Here is a 15699-nt window from a genome sequence, read left to right on the forward strand (position 1 = left end):
GGTTATGAGTGTAGATAGATAGATAGAGATATATATAGATATATATATATCTATATCTATAGCTGATAATTAAGAACATTATGATTAAGAAAAGCAGAGCAGAATTCAATTTAACGCATTAACTGCAGTCCTGGCGGGGCAGTCCCGCCCGCGTCACCGCGGCCCGGCCGGGCCCGCCCGCGCAGGCGCGGAGCTGCGGGGCCGCGGAGCTGCGGGGCCGCGGCCGCCGCCGGCCGGGGCTGCTGAGGCGCCGCCGCCGCTCCGGCCCCGCTGCGCTCCGGCCCCATGAGGCGGTGGAGCGGCCATGGGCTCGCTGGGCAGCCGCGTGCTGCGGCGGAAGGCCGGGCTGCCGCGGGGCGAGGCGGCGGCCGCGGGCAAGGGCGGCAAGAGGAAGCGCGGCGGGGCCGAGGGAACCGGCGACAGCGACAGCGACGGCGAGGCCGAGCGGGAGGAGCGGCTGCTGCACCTCCGGGGCCGCAGGTCTGAGGGACGGGCGCTGGGGGAGCTGCGGGGCCGGGCTGAGAGGAGCTGGAGGGATGCGGGGCCGGGCTGAGGGGATGCGGGGCCGGGGGGATGCGGGGCCGGGCCGGGTCGCAGCTCCCTGGGGACACCGCAGGGCCCGGCCCGGCCGCCCCTCGCAGCCCGCCGGGGAGAGGTGTCGGGGTGAGGCCTCATGGGGCGCCCCGGGTCGGGGGAAGGCCACGGGGGACACGGCAGCCGGGCCGGGCTGGGCAGGACCGACCCGCCGAGCGCTGTGGAGCGACTGTTGCTGCTGTAACCGGAGAATCTTAGGGGTGTGTCTCACTGTTTGTGGTCTGTTGTTTTGTTTTTACTAGGAAAAAATTGAAAAGCACGTCAAAATATATTTATCAGACACTGTTTTTGAATGGGGAGAACAGTGATATCAAAATCTGTGCTCTGGGAGAGGAGTGGAACTTGCACAAGATTTATTTGTGTCAGGTAAGTGGCTCCTTTCTAACTCCCAGTAGGAACTGAGTTTCTAATAAAAGGATGTCTGAGAACTCTGAAGTATGACTGGTGATCTTTCTTTTTTTTTTTTTTTCCACTTTATATTTAGGACTTTAACTCTTTCTGTAGATGTTAACAGTTACCCAGCTCCTGTTAGCAGCAGGAGTTCCTCTTGGGAAGCAGAGCTGTAGGTTCATATTTCAAAATTTTTTTTGTTTCTCATACCGCTTAGTTATGTTGTTTAATTTATTTTATTCCTAATCTTGGTGCATTGTCTGTGAAAACAGTCCTGATAGTTGTCTTTGATGTCCTGAGAACATGTTCTTGTTTGCTGAACAAGTGGCTGAGAGACTCCTGTGATGTGAATGTTCTTGCAGGGCAAAGGAGGGATTCCAGAAGGAGTTTGTGGTGCCCCAGCTCAGTTTTATTGTCCTGCAGGGAAATTGCTGCTGCTGGGTGTCTGCAGGCGTTAGGTGATTGTTACAAATCACAAAAGGGTTCCTTGGAGCATCCCTGCTGCTGCAGGAGCAACGTTTTCTCAGGAGCTCTGAAAAGCAATAAACCCCAGTGCATAGCCCAGAAAGGATGCTGTTTCCACAAACATTTCCTGTTGGGCTCATGTTGAGGTGCAGTCCTTTATGTCTGTGTTGTGGGAGCTCAGAGCTGCTGGTGGCTTCCCTGTCTGTGCTGTGTCACAGGGAGGAGCCCTGGCTGTGCCCTCAAACACCAAATTCACTTGTGCCTGTGTCTTTCAGGGGTTCTGGCCTTGGCAGGGTTGGTGTGAAGGCCTCAGGTGCTGTGCCTGGACAGGAGGGCACTCGTGTGTCAGCTGCAGTGGGAGCCAGAGCAGGGCTGTGACACTGTGGCACTGGGAGCTGCTCCACGTGTGGCTGCGCTTTCTCTGGTGCAACAAGTGACAGGAAGAGCCAATTCTGGGTTTTTTTGTGGCTGTTGCTGTGTCAGTGCCCGAATTCCTGAGCAGCTTCAGCAAACACTTGAGTGGTCCCAGCAAGGGGAGTGTTCCTTTGCCTTCTTGTAGGAAAAAAGCCTTTTCTTTTTGGAGTGTGAGAACCTTTTAACAAACATGAACAGCAGGCAGGAGAGTCCTTTGTGTGAGGCAGAGTGGGAGCACTGAGGGGCTGTGGGGTGTGTGACAGGAGCAGAGATGGCACTGAGGGGATGGGGACAGGCAGCCTGGGAGGTGCAGGGTGGGCACAGCACTGCTGTGGCTGCTGTTTCCTGTCACTGTGGCTCTGTTGTTGCTGTGTCTCAAGTTGCTCAGGTTGGTGAAGCTTTTCCTGAGGCCTTAGCAGGTGTTGGTGACTGAAATTGGGTGTGAAATCCCTTCTGTGGGTGCAGCTGTGTGGAGGGCTTTGAAAGTTGTGACCTTGTCTGTAGAGCCCTTGTAGGAGCAGTGGTTTTGGGACATGAGCTTTAGGGGCAGTTGACCATTCTCCTCAGGCAGGTTCTGTTCCAGACACACTCCTGCATTGCAGTTGTGTTACTGGAGGTAAAGTGGAGGTCAGGAATAACTCCATGTGAATGACTCTTAATGCCACTGTGTGCCCCCAAGCAGACTCAGCCTGGCTGTCCCTGCTCTCCCCAGGCTCTGCCTCAGGTTCCAGGAAGGACAGTCAGGTGCTGCTCACAGCAGCTCTCAGAAATGGGGCATTTCTTTCTCATGATGCTGTTATAAAAACGATAAATCCTTATGAACCTGGGGAGGGGATCTCTGAGGCAGCCTCATGAGGAGGACAGAGATATCTGAGTGAGGCCCTGGCTTGGATAGGAGCAGGTTGTGGGTTTCAGAGTTAGGGATACACCAAGGGTACAGAAATACTGACCTGGTCAAATGAAATCAAAAGTGGGTTTGGTGTTATTTGCTGCCCTGTGCTGAAATGCTGAGGGAAGAGGTCAGGGAATGCGGTGCTGTACAAATAGACTTTATTTTTTTGATCTCTCAGGTAAACTTCATTGATAGCATCTCATAATGGGCACATCTGCTGCTGGGAAGGAAAATCAGGAACCCTAGTAGAGCATTATCTTTCCCTTCCTTTGGATGGAAACCTCAAATTCTAGTTTTATGTGCTTTTCACTTAATAATAAAGGTATATTGCCGTAAATGGTGTGTGTGTCTGTGTCCTTGGTATGAGGCTGCAGCCTTGTACAGTAATTTGTATGTCTTGCATGCCTTTTTTTTATTTTTTTTTCACCCCTAACTGGCATTCCCTAATGCCTGCAGGATTTGTTGTTTGCCAGTAACCTTAAGGACTTCGTTTTTGGACTAATTCTGTCCCCACTGGTGATGTGGTTTGTGGGAAAAAGAGCTTGTGTAGCTTTTCTGGCCTTTTCAAACTCTTTCCTTATTCTGGTTACACACACGTAGCCCAAACTTTCCTGTAGGCATTTTGAGTGTCAGAACCAGCAGCTACAGTCAGCCCCTCGAGTCTGTCAGAACCTTTTAGCTTGTGAAAGCTCCCTTAATATATTTTGTTCTGCATAAAGGTAAATATTAACCGTGTTTGGTGCTGCTTTTGGCAGTTCTAAGTGGGATGAAATCTCTTAGTTGAGTTCTTTTTTCTCTCTTCCTTCATACAGTCAGGCTACTTTTCCAGTATGTTCAGTGGCTCTTGGAAAGAATCCAGCATGAATGTCATAGAGCTGGAGATTCCTGATCAAAATATTGATGTAGAAGGTAAGTGGGAGCCTTTTATTTTAACAAAACCCTGAAGGGAGAGCTTAAGTTAAACCTGGTGATGTTCAGAGAAGGCTCATGAGGTTCAGCTTCTCTTTGTGCAGTTTTTTAACTCTCAGGGGTGCTGGAGAGTTTAAGTCCTGGGAGCTCAGAGCTGTGACCGTGTTCACAGGGGCTGAGGATGAGGGAAGAGACAGGATCTGACTCCATGTTTCACAAGGCTGATTTATTATTTTATGATATATATTACATTAAAGCTATACTAAAAGAATAGAAGAAAGGATTTCATCAGAAGCCCAGCTAAGAATAGAAAAAGAAAGAATGATAACAAAGGTTTGTGCCTTGGACTCTCTGTCCGAGCCAGCTGGGCTGTGATTGGCCATTAATTAGAAACAACCACATGAGCCCAATGCCAGCTGCACCTGTTGCATTCCACAGCAGCAGATAACCATTGGTTACATTCTGTTCCTGAGGCCTCTCAGCCTCTCAGGAGGAAGAATCCCAAGGGAAGGATTTTCCATGAGAGATGTGTGTGGCAGTCACCCCGTGCTGTGTTTTCAGTCCGGTCAGTCGCTGTAGATCGAGAACCAGCACCGGGACACAGAGAATGCGTGCAGCGGGGGTTTGGTTGTGTTCGGGGACTTCAGGGCTGTGTTTAAGGCTGTGTTTAGTGTCTGCCTGTGCCTCGTGTTCCCTCTGCAGCCCTGCAGGTGGCCTTTGGCTCGCTCTACAGAGACGATGTGCTGATCAACCCCAGCCGCGTGGTGGCCCTGCTGGCGGCAGCCTGCATGCTGCAGCTGGTGAGTCAGAAACGCCTCGGTGCCCTGCTCTGGCTCCACCTGAAAGGATCACAGCAGCTCGGGGGATCCTCGCCCGCGTGGCCGTTTTCACCCAGAGGAATGAATCAGCTTTTTGGGCTGACTGGGGAAAAAGCCAAACACAAAGCAGTGGGTTTATTGAAAAATGCTGTGACTAAGGTTGAGGTGTGAGATTAAGTGATTTGTGAGAGATACCTACAAGTAGATTAAATAGGTTTTGGAGCTCGCTTGCTATACCCTGAAGGCATTCAGTACCCTTTCCTTTCATGGGAAATACTCTTTAGGAACATCTGAGTTTCTGAGGAATGATGGTTTAAATGGTTTGAACAGTGTAGCACCAGTCACTGTGGGACTTGGGGGATAGCTCAGGCATCAAAATCTGTGTGAACAGCACAGTGTGTGACATTTCCTGTTGGGAAGTGAACACTCAGAATGTCTGTGTGTTTTCTCCTCCCTGCAGGATGGCTTAATCCAGCAATGTGGTGAAACAATGAAGGAAACCATCACTGCCCAAACTGTGTGTGGTTATTACAATTCTGCAGGGACATATGGGCTGGACTCCGTGAAGAAAAAGTAAGAATTACTGTCTCCAAACTGCCTTGCCAATTAACAGTGAATTGCCAATTAACAGTGAATTTACACACAGTACTTACATAATGACCAGGTTAATTGCTTTAATATGTCTTTAGAATAGAATCTTAGAACATCTAAGTTGGAAGAGACCTTAACATCATCCAGTCCAGCCACCCACCCAGCACTTCCACTGAAACCACTAAACCACATAATCCAGAGCCAGATTCACACCTCCAGGGTGGAGATGTGAATCTATTCCAATGCCTGACCACCCAAACAGGGAAAAAAAATCAAGTCCTAATCTGAATCGATTGAGTCTGTCCAGCTCCTTCTGCAGAGCCCTTCTGCCTTCCACCAGATCCACAATCCCACCCAGCTTAGTGTTGTCTGCAAATTTACTGAGGGAGCAGCTGTTGCAGCAATGTTGACACAGAGAAGGAGCAAGCAGAGGTCCTAACTCCTTGCTTTCCTTGCAGGTGCCTTGAGTGGCTCTTGAACAATCTGATGACTCACCAGAGTGTTGGACTCTTCAAGGAGCTCAGGTACTGGGGCTGCACTTGCCTGGCAGGGATGAAGGACAGTCCCTGCCCAAGGCTGGAGCCCACTGCAGATCACTTTCTGGCCATTGCTGCTTGCCTGTTCCCTGCCTCCCCTTCTCTTTTTTATCTTCTGTGTCTCACTGACCTGTTACAATTGATTTTTTCCAGCATAAACCTCATGAAGCAGCTGATCAGCTCCTCCAACCTGTTTGTGCTGCAGGTGGAGATGGATGTGTACACTGCTCTCAAAAAGGTACTGGCCTGGGGCTCAGTGCAGTGCAACCTTTGTGGGGTTGACTGGAAATATTTAATAGAATAGCAGAACTTCTATAGAAATGAGTGCACTGTGGAAGTGTCTCTTATTAGCATGCAGATTTCTTACCTGAAACCTTCAGCTGACTCACTAGAATTTGTTTGTTTTGCCCAGTGGATGTTCCTCCAGCTCGTGCCTTCTTGGAATGGGTCTTTCAAGCAGGTGCTGACTGAGGCTGATGCCTGGTTTGCTGAGCGCAGGAGAGGTAGGGGGAGCTGGCCAGCCCTTGGCTTGGGCTTTGAACACCAATAATTTCTCCATTTTAATGCCAAAAGCCATTCAATAACCATCATAAAATAAAAGACACTATTCCCCCTAATAACTCTCTCTAGCCAATAAGTAAAACCTGCAGTACAAGCAGGGTCTGGGAGGGATTTGGGGAGGCAAACCACGGTGTGGGTGCTGTGTTGCAGAGTTTGGGGGCGACGTTGCCTTCCTGGAGTCAGCGCAGGGCAGCGCCTTCGCGCCCGTGTTCGCTCACCTGAGGCTGCAGTACATCATCAGTGACCTGGCCTCGGCCAGGATCGTGGAGAGGGACGCCCTGCTGCCCTCAGGTGAGTGAGGGAGGGAGGGCTGGGCCAGCTGGGGCCTCGCCTCTGCTCCTGCCTTCGGCTTCTTCAGCCCGGGAGAGACAGGGAGGGGCTGGGCATGTCCCAGAGGGACTGAGCTGGGGAGGGGTCTGGAGCACAGGGCAGCTGGGTGGCACTGTGGTGACAGGGAAAGGGGGCACAGGGCAGGGAAAAGGGGCACAGGGCAGGGAAAAGGGACACAGGGCAGCTGGGTGGCACTGTAGTGACAGGGAAAAGGGGCACAGGGCAGGGAAAGGGGGCACAGGGCAGCTGGGTGGCACTGTAGTGACAGGGAAAAGGGGCACAGGGCAGGGAAAGGGGGCACAGGGCAGGGAAAAGGGACACAGGGCAGGGAAAGGGGACACAGGGCAGCTGGGTGGCACTGTAGTGACAGGGAAAAGGGACACAGGCCATGTGGTGCAGGGAAGGGGACACAGGGTGGCACTGTGGTGACAGGGATAGGGGACAAAGGGCCTGTGATGTAAGGAAAGGGGACACAGGGCACGTGCTGCATGCAGGAGGATCTCTGTGCTGGGATCTCTGTGCTGGGAGGTGCTGTCACAGTTTGGTCCTTCCTGCCCCTGTAATCTGCCCATGCCAGGGTGCAGCTGTGTTGAGATCAGAACTTTGGCTCCTCATTTACAAGCAGGGTGAGATAAATCCTGGGCTGCACTTTGGAGCAGGCTGGTGGCTGCCAGCATTCAGTACTGGAGGGGATGCTTTGTACCCGAGGGGCTGCAGGCAGGGCCTGTGCTGGGTGGTTTGTGCTCTGCTGGAAGGTTATTCCACATGATACTGTTCTCAAGGAGGTCGAGAAGCAAATCACACTGAGTAGTTTAAAGTAGTACTGTGATTATTTATTTATTTTTATACTCTGGTGTGTAGGTCCTGGGAGGGGAGAACTGAAATTCTGTGTTAGGAGTTCCCAGCAGCCTGATCTTTGTGCAGAAAAGGTGCAGGAGACAGGAATACACAATGTGTGTGTCTGTGTGGGCACGGTGTTTGTTGTTCTGTTTTATTGGTGGCTTGTGAGCATTTCCTCAGCTGTGCTTTCCCTTTCCATAAATCAGCAGATGAGCTGCAGCTGAAATGTGAGGTAGGAAATGGATACCTGCAATACACAAATAGAGAAGATGCTCTCCCTCCTGATATTTCTTCCTTCCCTTCTAGCACATCCATTCTCTGTTCCTTGCCTGTGCAGGTTTCCTTAATTGATTTTTTATTTTCAGTTGTACTTTGGTTGATGCCCAGTTTCTCCTATCACAGTCTGTACTTTCACTCTAGAGTCAGTGGGACAAAGGCTGGTTTGAAGTTTCCCATCCATGGCCTGGCCTCTCCTCCCTTCTGTCCCATTCACCAGCTTCCTGCGTTGGTTTTGGTCACGTTGGCTCTCCCTGTTCTCTCACCCAGCCCATTTCCCAGAGGTGGCTCTCATTTCTGACCTTGCCCCCTTGCCCCATTTGTTATCTTGACTAAGAACTTCTTACACCCTGTGATGTTGGGATCCCTTTTGTGTAACTGCCTGGCAAACTACTGAGTTTTGTTCTGTTTTATCTCTTGGTTGCAACATTAAATTTACACAGCCAATAAAATCTTTGTGTGTTCTCCAAGGAAGACATGATTTATGTTTATTCTTAGCAGGGTACAACTCGTGTTTGTTTTGCCATATTTGTGTTAAGTCACTGTTTTCTTTTATCCCTTGATTGTGTTTTCTTCTTCTTTAGCTTACGGAGAGTTCCCGGGGGGTTCAGAGCACAGCACCCTCTCCCCAGAGCTTGTTAACAGCTCCTTGGCTGAGCAGAGCTGTGTGTGCTGAGAAAACGTGGAGTTGCATCACTTGTGGCAGCAGTGGGTGTTGGGGAGATGAGCACAGTCTGGAGTGACTGCTGCTAGCTGTGGATGTTTGTCCCTGTTAGCTGTGGATGTTTGTCCCTGTGCTCGGGGCTGGGAGCTGGAGAGTGCAGGGAGTGACAGGGGTGGGGTGCATACACTTGTCCAGTTCATAAGTGTAACTTCATTATTTCTATCTGATTTTATTTCTCTGTCTATGATGTATATGACCATCCCTTTCCCAGCTCCAAAGACAACACCAAGCTCTTTTTTTTTTTTTTTTAATTTTAGAATGGCTGTCCTCTGTTTACAAACAGCAGTGGTTTGCCATGCTCAGAGCAGAACAAGACAATGACATTGGGTAGGTATATTACAGGCTTTATTTCTCTCTTAAATTGGAAACCTTCCTCTCACAGAAATTCTGACATGAATTATTTTGGAGTTCACATTAAGAGGAGGGGGGAAGCACACTTCAGTGCTTTTGAGCTCTGTGGAGCTCTCTGTTCCCCTGGGCTGGCTGCTCTCCCCTCCCTCAACCAGCAGAACTCTGGAAAACTGATCTGGTGGGACCAGAGGGAAATGCTGGGTGGGGGACACGAGTTCTGTACTTTCCTTCATGTGGGTTAATGCTTCTCAACAGCACTTCACCTGGAAATCTGTGCTGAGGCTGGGAAAGGGGGATTTCTGAGCCTTCCATTTTAAGGATGCTTTGGCCGTCAAACTGTTCCTCTCCCTTCTGTTTGCTCTTGGCCGTGCTGCAGTGAGGCAGGTCCTGGATTCAGCACCAAAACGATGGCCAAATGTAGCTGGGGGAGTTGGTCCTGCCTTTGTCTCCTCTGCTGGCTCCTAGAGTGCTTTGAGGAGGAAAAAAGCCAAGGCAGGCAGCTGCAGAATGCCTGTCACCTCCCCAGACCCAGCAGGCTGGCTTGCTCCTTTGTCCTGTCACCCAGCAGGTGACACTGTGGGCAGGGACGGGTTGGGTTGTAACAGCAGCTTCAGAAAGGCCCCAAACTCTGCTCTGAACAATAGCCAAGATCTTTAGGAAGTTGTTCTCTCAGGCAGCAGTGCTTTGGGAAGTGGTGGAGCTAAGGTGCAGAGTTGAGGCTCTCACATTCAGCTCCTGCAGGTGGATTTTGGGTGGCTGGGCCCTGTTTCTGATGCTGCTCTCTTGGGAAGGCTTTTGCAGCGCTGCTGGGGCTGTGGCTGAGAGCAGAGTCACCTCCTGGCTCGTGGGGAAACAGGCTCCATAGGGAAGTGAGTCACCAGATGCAGTATTTGCTAATTTTGGTGTGTTTTGGTAGTTCAGTGCAGTGGGAGCATTGGAACTGTCAGCCACTACATACACATGCTTCTGGAAAAGGAGCTCCCACAGAGTGAGGATGATGGGGGTCATCCAGCTTGGAAAAGAGCAATTTCAAAATTCAGCTACAGCTGAGGATTTCAATGGCTCTCGGAATGGGCACAGTATTTTTCCACTTTTTTTTTTTTTTTTTTTTTTTTTTTTTTTTTTTTTTTTTTTTTTTTTGCTAGTTTAGTTTTCTCTTTTGCAGTATGGGTTGATTATTTCTTTTAAGACAGTGAAAAGCAAAGGTCTCAGCCTCAGAAGGGCAGACATGCAGCTGTTCCTTTGTGTTAGTGCAAATGTTTTGGCCATTTGACCAACGTGTAGCTGCAGGAAAAGAATTCAGGTTTTATAAGCCCATGGTTTATCCAGCTCTGCTGCTCTTCCTCTCACACCTCCTGCCCGTGTCAGCATCAAACACATGTTTTCCCTTAGGGGTAAGGAGGCAGACTTAGGAATCAGAGCAAGACATGGATCTGACTCCTCGGAGCTGAAGTAAGGCTCTATTTCCATATCCCACCTGGTGCAGGGCAGAATTGCACCTGCTTCTTCCAGCACTGCCAGCATGGAAATGGCACTGCCTGGAAACTGTCATGTGCCTTTAGAGAGAGGAGAAGAAAGTGTTTCCCTTCTGCTTTGAGTTTGCATTTAAAAGGATTAAACATCTTATTCACTCTTCAGAACTGGAGAATTTTTTAGTGTTAGGAGTGGAGTTTGTGGCTTTGAACTGTAGCTGCTCAGGGTTTACTTGTGTTAAAGTGGATCACTTTTTTTTTAAATTAAACATGTGTTTTGTGGCAGAAGCCAGACAGATCTTTCAAGCCTGGGACTGGAATCACTTCTGCTCTTTGGCAGTGTGTAAGAAGGAAGCAGAATGGCTCCACTGTTCACTGTGTGGCAGCTGGTGGAAGTGGTTCAAGCTGAAGTTCTGCATTGTCTGAGGCTGCTCGAGGGATGGAGAGGGGAATGTTAATGTCACTCTGAGCATTATGGACTAATGTTTGTGAAATTTGTCACTAATTAAACAGAAATAAATCCTTTATCACCATTACTGCATTTAGGTCAGCCACAGAACCAGTTCAGCTGGAAGATGTGGAAAAGCACACGGGAGGTTCCTGGGTGAATTTGTTCAAGTGTGATGAGTTGTATGCATAACCTGTTCTTGGAACACTTCACCTCCCAGGATTGGGTTTTACAGAGAGACCTGGGCTGAGCTTATAAAAGATTTAGCTGTGAGTTGCTGTGGAGTGAGCAAGAGGAGGAGAACAGAGGCCGCATCTCTTCTGCCTTGGAGGGCCCTGCTGGGTCTTGTGGCTTTGCAGTTGAGGCTGTGGGGATTGATGTCACTGGGATTAATAAAGTTCACGGCCAGCCCTCAGCCTGGTGCAACTTGGACGCTTTCTGGCAGTGGGTGTTGGGTTAATGCTGTCATGGTGAGTGGAGCAAAGTGAGTAACACAAGTGTGGAAAATCAGGGCTGATCTCACTCGTGCTGGCTCTGCAAGGCTGTTCTACGTGCTGGACACGGGGCAAGTGGTGGGTGAGAGGAGCTGCTCTTGCTGTGGGATGACACAGCCAAGGGCTCTGCGTCCCAGGAGCTCTCATTTCTTGAGCACTGAGGGGAAGTGGGTTGTTTTATGAGCACTGGGGGGAAGTGGTTTTTTTTAGTCAAGTTGCATAACCAGCCCCTTGAGAAACCTCTCCCAGTGTCTCGTGGCTGCTGCTTCATAGCACTGCTCTTGTGCAGAGCCCTGCAGCTGTGCCCCAGCACTTGTCTCTGGTTGTGTCTGAGAAGTCAGCCTGCTGTGTTTAAAAAACACTTGGGTTTTTACAAGGCTGCGAGAATGTATTGCATTGCAAAAGCTATCATTTTATCTGGAGAAGTTTTTTTGTAGAAGTCTTGCCTAACTGAGGTGTCACAGCCTGGTTTATATTGCAGTTTTGTAGTTTATGGGACAGTTTGGGATGGAAGAGGCTCTGAGAGCTCATCAAGTCATGCCTCTGCTCAAAGGGTCAGTTGTGAGTCCCTTCCACCTCAGGGTATTCCATCGTTGTGTGGTCAGACAAGTTTATTCCAGTCTGTTCATCTTCCCCACATTAGGGTATCATACAAAGCTGTTGAAGTGTCCTTAAAGATGCTGGTTTGGGTTTTTTTCAGGCCTCAAGAAATCAATAAGGAGGAACTGGAAGGCAACAGCATGAGGTGTGGTCGCAAACTGGCCAAGGATGGTGATGTAAGTGTGGCACGTGGCAAACTGCAGGGCTGGCATGGCTGAGACAAGTCAGGCATTTCCAAATCATCTAAATCCTCATTGGCAAACTGCATCAAAGGATGTCATGGAGAAAGACACCATTTTTTTTCTCCCCAGAGAGATGGAAGTCCTGTCTCAGCAAGGAGCAAGGAACTGGAGTTTCATTGTGCTCTTGTGCTGTGAGACTGGGAAAACTGTTAGTCCAGGCAGTTAAACAGAGCTCTGATCACTTATCAGCTGGAGAAGGAAGTTCTCTAGATAAAATGTGTAACATTCAGAGCTAGGGCCCCTTGGTGACTTTAGGTAACAGGTCTTGTGAAATGAACTGGGAACATTCACTTTTCCCATTGAGGTCACATCGCCCAAGGTGTGCTCCAGGCATGGCTGTGGCTCACAGATCAGCCCCATTACCCAGTGCTGGTATTTGATACCCACTGCTGTGACGTGTGTCCTGCCTGTCTGGGAGGCAGCTGACCCTCAGCTGCTGTCACACACGCAGTCCCCTGCCGTGCCCAGTTGTCCCCACCGAGTTCTGTGTCCCAGGAGGTGCTGGCAGGGGTCCCTGAGCGCCCCGGTGCAGCTCCGGAGTGGCCCCTCCTGTGGAGCTGGCGTGGGCCCTGTGCTGCGTGTCACAGCCCATCCTCAGGCTCTGTGTGTCCCCCTGTGTGTGTGTGTGTCCCCCTGTGTGTGTGTGTCCCTGTCCTGCAGTACTGCTGGCGCTGGACCGGCTTTAACTTCGGCCTGGACCTGCTGGTGACCTACACCAACCGCTACATCATCTTCAAGCGCAACACGCTGAACCAGCCGTGCAGCGGCTCCGTCAGCCTGCAGCCCCGCCGCAGCATCGCCTTCAGGTGGGCCTGGCCCAGCTCCCTCCCTGCCGCCAGCCCTGCTGGTTCTGTCACAGCATGTTCCCCGCCCTGCCTCCTCCTCCAGGGAGGCGCTGAAACTGGGGAGGCTGAAATGGCCTCGCTCTTGCGCCCCCAGGTTGCGCCTGGCCTCGTTCGACTGCAGCGGGAAGATGATTTGCAGCAGGACAACGGGGTACCAGATCCTCACCCTGGAGAAGGACCAGGTGTGTCTGTGGGCTTGAGTGCTGCAGTTCAAGGCATGAAAAAAATGCCGAGAGGTCACCGGTGCTTTTGAAGGGGAGTTGCTCTTCCTGTTGGCGTTGCTTATGTGGAATCTCAGGCATTCCTGTTAGAAGTAGTGGGTAATTAAGCTAATTTGTGAAGTGGATCTAGAGTAAGGTAATGTGGGTTTCATGAGTGTTGATAATATGAAATTAGTTCCCATATTAGTGAAATGAGTGCCTGTGGTGCTGCTGTCTGCTGCCAGTGTCGTGTTCAGCTGCTCTTCAGCACTGCTGGCATCACCCTCTGCATAATCTGGCCATCAGACTGCTCATTTAGAGGCAAATTCAGAATGTGAAGACTCTCATAAACTGAGGAGTTAAAAGAATGTCTGCAAGTTGTTTAAGGGTTGAATTTATTACTCTACTAAATAAATTGAAGAAAGCCCCAGAGAGGAATGGAGTTTTCTTAGAGCAAGTGCCCTTTTCCACCCATTGCAGGATTTAGTGATGCGTGTGTGGGACTTGTTAATCAAGTTTCTCAAATCCCAGCCAGCAGTGATACAAAGGTGATGAGAACACAGAAAACCTTTTCTTGTCAGTGCCATCCTCACTGGAGGGTGAAGTTTCAGTTTTGAAGTTTCAGTTGTTTTGCATCCTCACGAGGTTGAAGTTTCAATTTTGCTTCCCTAAAACCCGTTCCTAGAGTGGAACCAAAAAAAATTCCTACCCACAAACTGAAGTTTGCTTTCAGTTATGGAATACCTGGTTGGTGGAATCTCCCAAATCTGAAAACTGTCCCTTTCTCCCCAGCATGCTGGAGGGGAAGTTTGCTCCAGCATTCCCCTGTGGCTGTTCCTGTGCTGCACAGGGATGGGAGCTCTGTGGGCAGGCTGAGAATGTGTCAGTCTTATAAACCTGAGCTGAAGGGGAGCTGTCTTGGCTCTGTGTTTATATTCTGATTTCAGTCTGTAGCCCTGAAGCTGTGCAGAGTGGGTGCTGTGTCAGCATTGTGCTTTCTGCTCCCCCTCCCCACACAAATATCCTGTGTGTGCTCCAGGAGCAGATCGTGATGAATTTGGACAGCAGACTCCTGACCTTCCCCCTGTACATCTGCTGCAACTTCCTGTACACATCCCCAGAGAAGAGGGCAGACAGCGAGGCCCAGCTGGATCATCTGGAACCCTGAGACCTCCCTGGGGCCTGGGGCAGCCCCTCCACCCTGGCTGCTGCTCCAGGCCTTACACTGTGGCAGCAGCCCTGGCCTTAGTGCTCTCCTATGCAGCTCTGACATTAGGTAGGCCAAAACCAGTCATCCTTTTTAATTTTTTAAAATTTTATTTCTGTTCTGCATCGTCAGGCAGGAGCCATTCCACATTTGAGAAGCGTTGTCACACTTGGGCTTTTCTGGGTGAAAACTGAGCCAAATTGGAAATAGGGAATTTGTGTGGATCACAACTTAGGAAATTACCTGTTGGACTCTGAGCACACGTTGTAGCTTGTGTGGGTTTTGTTAGTGTTGGTTTTGGTTGTATTATTTGTTGGGTTTTTAAATAACTGATCTGTAAATACCAGATCCATATTTTGCTTTTTTTCCTGGTCCTTTTCTCTTAGGGCCAAATAATCTCTGTAAATGTGGCATCTCAACTTTGGTTATTTAACTGCACAGCCTTTCCCACCTGGTGGGTTTAAGCCTTTTTTTGCAGCTCACACACACACATTTCATTCTTGGTGTTGTTCTAACACTGCAGCCAATAATTCTCTGTCTTTTAGCAGGTTAATTTACTAATAGGAATGTTCATAAATGAATTATCTTTTCCATGTACAGCAAATACTCCAATGTCCTCACCATTACTTGAGTCCTGTCAGCAGCAGCAGCAGCTCTCAGCTGGAGTCTGCTGAGTGCTGACTCTACTCACACAAACCAAATACCAGTTTTTAAACATTTTCTGTGGCTTGTTTTAGCTGTTACCTTGGGAATACATCCCATGTTAGCTCAGGAACTTGTGACTTTCGAGTGCCTTTTGAGTTGTATGTGTAACACCAATTTCACATCAGTTCAGCAAGGTCACAGGATCCAAAGGCAGAGCTGGGAACAAGAGATTCCTCTCCACTTGGTGTGATGGATGAGTCGTGTCATGGTACACTCTGTTCAGTCTTTGTTGGGTTTTATGTTTGTCTCTTACAATTCTCAATTCTTAGAGCAGGATTTTTTGATTCAAACTGGGAATTTTTGCCTCGTTAGCCTATTTTTTTAATGTCAGAAAAAGATAAAACCATTTGTACTTTATAACAAGGGTAAAAATATGCTGAGCGAGATAGAAAAACATGGCAACGTGTCAGTAAATGATTTCAAGTGGAATATTTGTCCATGTGTGTCCTTTCCTGCTGGGAATAGCTTTTTGTGCTGGATTCACCCTGTGGATTCAGCACCTCACTGTGATCTTGGGTTGTGTCACAGCTTTGGCAGCAGAGAGCAGAAGCATTTTCAGCTGTTCAGCTGCTGCAGCATGGAATTATTTATAGAATTAACTGTATTTAGGTACTTAACTCTGGTTTTAATTAGAAGTGCACACTCCTCAGATTGATTCCATGGAAAGCAGCAGGGGCAGCTGTTAGTGGCAGAGGGAGCAGGTACCTCAAAGCCAGGTGGTTTTGTGCAGCACAGCAAAACCTGAGCTGGGCAGGGCCATGCACCCCTGCCAGGGCCTGATCCTGCTCTGCCCTC

General features: G+C 49.5%; 1 protein-coding gene across 2 annotated transcripts; it reads left to right on the forward strand.

Moving 5' to 3' along the window:
• Positions 1–182: 182 nt before the first annotated feature.
• On the forward strand, positions 183–15333 carry GMCL1 (germ cell-less 1, spermatogenesis associated). 2 transcript variants are annotated; one of them, XM_071417806.1, is made up of 14 exons: positions 183–480; positions 837–960; positions 3568–3664; positions 4367–4464; positions 4943–5055; positions 5532–5597; positions 5763–5847; positions 6022–6112; positions 6321–6461; positions 8598–8667; positions 11806–11881; positions 12608–12753; positions 12887–12974; positions 14032–15333. In XM_071417806.1, exons 1-14 carry the CDS (start codon positions 305–307, stop codon positions 14158–14160), a joined length of 1500 nt encoding a protein of 499 aa, XP_071273907.1. In that variant the 5' UTR covers positions 183–304; the 3' UTR covers positions 14161–15333. The 2 variants fall into 2 exon arrangements, with proteins under 2 accessions (XP_071273907.1, XP_071273908.1); XM_071417807.1 differs by lacking the exons at positions 183–480; positions 837–960 and adding an exon at positions 2938–3077.
• The last annotated feature ends 366 nt before the right edge of the window (positions 15334–15699 follow it).

This window comes from Agelaius tricolor, unplaced genomic scaffold, assembly GCF_023055355.1.
Source record: "Agelaius tricolor isolate 1412-34295 unplaced genomic scaffold, bAgeTri1.0.p SCAF_70, whole genome shotgun sequence".
Taxonomy (NCBI): Eukaryota; Metazoa; Chordata; class Aves; order Passeriformes; family Icteridae; genus Agelaius; species Agelaius tricolor.

Excerpts from the sequence above, each read along its gene's own strand:
- GMCL1 (XM_071417806.1), top strand. The coding sequence starts at position 305 with ATGGGCTCGCTGGGCAGCCGCGTGCTGCGGCGGAAGGCCGGGCTGCCG. Across the intron at positions 4,465-4,942 it reads CAGCCTGCATGCTGCAGCTG|GATGGCTTAATCCAGCAATG; the intron begins GTGAGTCAGAAA and ends TCCTCCCTGCAG. Across the intron at positions 6,462-8,597 it reads GGACGCCCTGCTGCCCTCAG|AATGGCTGTCCTCTGTTTAC; the intron begins GTGAGTGAGGGA and ends TTTTAATTTTAG.